The following is a 5,061-nucleotide window of genomic DNA, read 5'->3' as shown; positions in this document are numbered from 1 at the left end:
CATGATTTGCAGTGTGTGCATGTGTGGACATGTGTGTGCATCTGTCGCATGTGGGTGTGGATGCATGTGCATGTATGTGTGGATTGTGTATGTGGGCGTGTGCCCACATGTGTTCTATGTGTGTGCATGTGTGGGCTGTACATGCGTGTGTGTAGATTTGCAGTGTGTGCATGTGTGTGCGGTGTGCACAGCGTGTGTGCCTGTATGGACATGTGTGTGCATCTGCATGTGTGCGTGCATGTACATGTGTGGATTTGTGTGTGCATGTGTGTTGTGCACAATGTGTATGTGTGCAGCGTGTACCCATGTGTATGTATGTGTTCATGCGCGCATGTGGATGTGTGCACGTGCATGTGTGTTTATGCGCACGTGTGGATATGTGTGTGTGTTGTGCGCACACTCTGTCCGGGTTGAAGCTTGTGCTGTGTCCCGGGGCCTGGGCCCAGGGGATCCAGTAGCGAGGGGGCCAGGCAGAAGGGCAATGGATGCTATGACCGCCTGCCTCCCCCTTGCTGCCCTGCAGAGCCCTACAGTCCAGCCGTTTGGGTCATGATGTTCGTCATGTGTCTGACCGTGGTGGCCGTCACTGTCTTCATATTTGAGTACCTCAGTCCTGTGGGTTACAACCGCAGCCTGGCCACCGGCAAGCGTGAGTGCTCCTGCCCCACCCCCAGCACCTCCCCTTCCAGCCAATGGCCTGGGCCAAGCCTCAAGCTATAGGCCACCTCCCTTCCCTCTCCCGGGGCTCACTCATAGACCTCAGCTCCTGGCCCCTAAGGGCCCCAACTCCCCGTGTCCCCCGACCTCTCAGGCCCTGGCCCCTAGCCCATAAGCAGCCCTGCTCAGGGCCCCAACTCCCCACATCCCCCAACCTCTCAGCCTCTGGCCACTAGCCTGTAAGCAGCCCTGCTCAGGGCCCCAACTCCCCACGTCCCCCGACCTCTCAGGCCCTGGTGGCTCCACCTTCACCATCGGCAAGTCCATCTGGCTGCTCTGGGCCTTGGTCTTCAACAACTCTGTGCCTGTGGAGAACCCCCGTGGGACCACCAGCAAGATCATGGTCCTGGTCTGGGCCTTCTTTGCCGTCATCTTCCTGGCCAGCTACACGGCCAATCTGGCAGCTTTCATGATCCAAGAGGAGTATGTAGACACCGTGTCTGGGCTCAGTGACCGGAAGGTGGGCACGGAGCCCGTGTGGGGGCGGGGGGCCGGGCACATCTGCCCCTCTGGGTGGTCTGGGGCCAAGCCTTGCTCAAGGCGCCCCCCCCCTTCCCTCCGCCTCCAGTTCCAGCGGCCCCAAGAGCAATACCCGCCCCTGAGGTTCGGCACCGTACCCAACGGGTCCACGGAGAAGAACATACGCAGCAACTACGAGGCTATGTACAACTACATGGTGCGCTACAACCAGCCCCGCGTGGAGGAGGCGCTGATCCAGCTGAAGGCCGGGTCCGCGGCTGGGCTGAGGCGGGGCTGGGGAGGGGCTGCCCAGGCAGCATGGAGAGGCAGGTCGGCGAGGGCTGGTCAGGAAGACCAGTGAGAGCTGGGGAGGTCGGCAGGGCCCGCTGTGGGGCCAGTGGGAGTCCAGGAGAGGGCAAGAGGGTCAGGGAGGGCCCTTGAAGGAAGGACGGGGTGACTGCGCAGAGTTAGAGGGGTTGAAGGTCGATGGGGTCATTAGAGGCAGTGAGGGGACAGTGTGGTTTGGGGGACTACTGGGGTCCATGAGAGTGGGGGATCAGGATGAGGTCAGATTCGTGGGGCTCAGGGTATATTAGGGAGATGGCCTGGAGGCAGGAGAGCCTTCTGCCCAGGTTAGCTGGTGCCATGATGGCTGCTGGCAGGTGTGGGCACGGGCTCAGCCATCTCCAGGTGCCAGGGCTGACCCGTCCTCCCTGGCTCGGCCCGGCCCCCCAGGAAGCTGGACGCCTTCATCTACGACGCCGCGGTTCTCAACTACATGGCCCGCAAGGACGAGGGCTGCAAACTGGTGACCATTGGCTCGGGCAAGGTCTTTGCCACCACGGGCTATGGCATCGCCCTGCAGAAGGGCTCCCGCTGGAAGCGGCCCATCGATCTGGCTCTGCTGCAGTTCTTAGGGGACGGTAGGCGGCCTGGGGGCAGAGGAGGGGAGAGCGGGGTGGAGGGTCTGGGCCTCTGGGTCTCAGAGGGGTGAGGGCTGAGGGAAGGGGGGGGAGGGAGGGGAGAGCGGGGAGTGGAGGGTCTGGGGAAGGCTGGGTTGGGCTTGAGCCCAGGCGCCCTACAGATGAGATCGAGATGCTGGAGCGCCTGTGGCTGTCTGGGATTTGCCACAATGACAAGATCGAGGTGATGAGCAGCAAGCTGGACATTGACAACATGGCCGGGGTCTTCTACATGCTGCTTGTGGCCATGGGCCTCTCCCTGCTGGTCTTTGCTTGGGAGCACCTGGTCTACTGGAGACTGCGCCACTGCCTGGGCCCCACCCACCACCTGGACTTCCTGCTGGCCTTCTCCAGGGTGAGCCTGGGACCGGGGCACGGGGGTGGGGTGCGGGGACGGGCCTTGGCCAGGCACCGGCTGAGGGGGCTCCCTCTCCTTTCTCCCCTCCAGGGCATGTATAGCTGTTGTAGCGCCGAAGCTGCCCCTCCAGCCGCCAAGCCCCTGCCCCCCCAGCCCCTGCCCCTGCCCAGCCCAGCCTACCCAGCTCCCCGTCCGGCCCCGGCACCCACGGCCCCCGGCCCCTTCCTGCCCCGGGAGCGGGTGGCGGTGGACCGTTGGCGCCGGCCCAAGCCATCCGCGGGGCCTGGGGCTGGGCCCGTACCTGTCCCGGTCACCCCTGAGGCCTCAGGCCCCCCTCGTGCCCCCCTCCCAGGAGCCATGGCCGACAGCTTCCACCGCTACTATGGGCCCATTGAGCCACAGGGCCTGGGGGAGCCCCGGGCATCTCGCTTGGCCCGGCCCATGTCCCCGCCTCCTCCGCCCCAGAAGCCCCCTCCTTCTTACTTTGCCATTGTGAGAGAGAAGGAGGCTTCGGGCCCTAGCGAACCAGCCCCTGCCCCTTATGCTGGATACCCCTCCCCACCTGCTCCACCCGCCGCCCCGCTCTGTCACCTGGCTTACGAGGATGAGAGCCCCCCGGCCCCAACCCGCTGGCCCCGCTCGGACCCCGAGAGCCAGCCCCTGCTTCGGGGGGCCGGTGGCGGGGGGGGCTCTGCAGCTCCTCCTCCACCACCTTGCCGAGCACCTCCCCCACCCTGCCCCTACCTGGACCTCGAATTGTCCGACTCCGATGACTCGGAGAGCTTGGGGGCCGGCTCGGGAGCTGGCCTAGAGCCCTGGTGGGTCCCCGATTTCTATCCGTATGCCGACCGCTTGGGTCGCTACTGGTCTGTTGACAAGCTGGGGGGCTGGCGGGCAGGCAGCTGGGACTACCTGCCCCCTCGCCCTGGCCCAGCAGCCTGGCATTGTCGCCACTGTGCCAGCCTGGAGCTGCTCCCCCCTCCACGCCACCTCAGCTGCTCCCACGATGGTCTGGATGGTGGCTGGTGGGCCCCACCCCACCCCCCGCCCCCTCCGTGGGCTGCCGGGCCCCACCGACGACGCACCCGCTGCCGCTGCCCAAGGGGCCACCGGGCTCCCAGCCGTCGATCTGGCCAAGCCCCGCATCGGCGGCGCCACGCAGGGGCGTGGGACCTCCCGCCACCTGCACCTACTTCCCGTTCCCTGGAGGACCTGAGCTCTTGTCCCCGGGCGGCCCCGGTCCATAGCCGCCACTCTCGCCGGTGCCCCCACGCTACCCACTGGGGCCCTATGCCCCGGAGACACCGTGGGGGCGACCTGGGTACCCGCCGTGGCTCTGCCCACTTCTCCAGCCTCGAGTCTGAGGTATGACCGACCCTGTCCCCCCCTCCCCTGGCACGGCATGGAGAAGGCACTCCCAGGGCAGACGGCCTGTGGATGGATGCAGCGCGAGGGCCCCGGGGCCAAGGACCACAGATCAGCAGCAAAACCATGGAAACGGGGGCAGGCAGCTCTTTCCTTTGGAACCGAGGGGCCACAGACCCAGCACGGCCTGGCCACGGACCAGACGCTGATGAGACAGAGCCAGGGGGGGCTGCGACAGGGGTCCCTGAGCCCCGCGGGCTTTTTTAACCTGACAAGGGCTTTTTAATGTCATGGGAAGGGGGGGGTCTGACTGAGCACATACCCCTCCCCTCTGCCCCAGCCCCATCTTGTGGGGCTCCTGCACCATCACTGTGCTGCTCCCCGTGCCCCAGATACCACCAGGGACCACCCCCCAGGGGAGAGGGGGCTGTTTTTAACCTTCATCATTGGGACACAAAACTGTGAGAGCCGCTCGCTAAACTGTGACCCCCCCCCAACCCTGAGACTCTGACCCCAAGACTGTGACCCCTGACCCTGAGACTGTGACCCTTGACCCCAGACTGTGAGCCTGACCCCTTATCCCTAGCCTCTGACTCCTGAGACTGTTACCCCTGAACCCAAGACCGTCCCCAATCCCAATCTCTGCCAGACACCTTGGGGTCTACCCGAACTGAACTCTGATCCTCCCCCTTCTTTGACCCCTAATCCTAAACTACCCCAGGCTTCCCTTCACTGTACTCCTGGACATCCTCCCAGACCACACGTCCCCTCCCCCACTCCCTAACTGACCTCCAGTGTCCAACCTCAGAACCTGGCCTGGGCCCCAGAAGCCCACCCAGCCCCACCCTGCAGCAGGGGCGGGACCTGGGGGGTGGGGGCTCAGGTGTCCAACCCCGATGGAATAAACCAAGTTTTTATGCCTCCTCAGCCCGGAGCCCCGGACTCCTCATCTTGTACACTGGGCAGCAAAACCCGAAGGCAGCAGACAGACGGACAGACAAAGGAAGAGAGAGAGAAAGACAGAAGGAGACAGAGAATGGGGGAGGCAGAGAGGAAGAGAGAGAGATAGAGGAAGATGGAGAAAGCACAGAGAGAGACAGAGACAGAGGAAGAGAGAAAGAAAAAAACAGACAGAGACAGAGACAGGGAGGAAGAAAGAGACAGAGAGAAGGAAAGAGAGAGAGAAGGGGGAGGGAGGGA

At 64.3% G+C, this 5,061-nt stretch overlaps 1 protein-coding gene across 1 annotated transcript in view; it reads left to right on the top strand.

The window, feature by feature from the left end:
- GRIN2D (glutamate ionotropic receptor NMDA type subunit 2D) overlaps positions 1–4,804 on the top strand; it is a 23,859-nt gene extending 19,055 nt beyond the window's left edge. The window contains exons 8-13 of the mRNA XM_027860576.1: positions 524–649; positions 948–1,177; positions 1,286–1,446; positions 1,912–2,099; positions 2,261–2,493; positions 2,587–4,804. Coding sequence (XP_027716377.1) covers positions 524–649; positions 948–1,177; positions 1,286–1,446; positions 1,912–2,099; positions 2,261–2,493; positions 2,587–3,867 — 2,219 coding nt within the window. The 3' untranslated portion in view covers positions 3,868–4,804. The remainder of the gene's footprint in view (positions 1–523; positions 650–947; positions 1,178–1,285; positions 1,447–1,911; positions 2,100–2,260; positions 2,494–2,586) is intronic.
- The last annotated feature ends 257 nt before the right edge of the window (positions 4,805–5,061 follow it).

Source organism: Vombatus ursinus, unplaced genomic scaffold (assembly GCF_900497805.2).
Source record: "Vombatus ursinus unplaced genomic scaffold, bare-nosed wombat genome assembly UNPS02014198.1, whole genome shotgun sequence".
NCBI lineage: Eukaryota > Metazoa > Chordata > Mammalia > Diprotodontia > Vombatidae > Vombatus > Vombatus ursinus.
The sequence above is the reverse complement of the archived record's forward strand: the minus strand, read 5'-3'. Positions and strand labels throughout refer to the sequence as shown.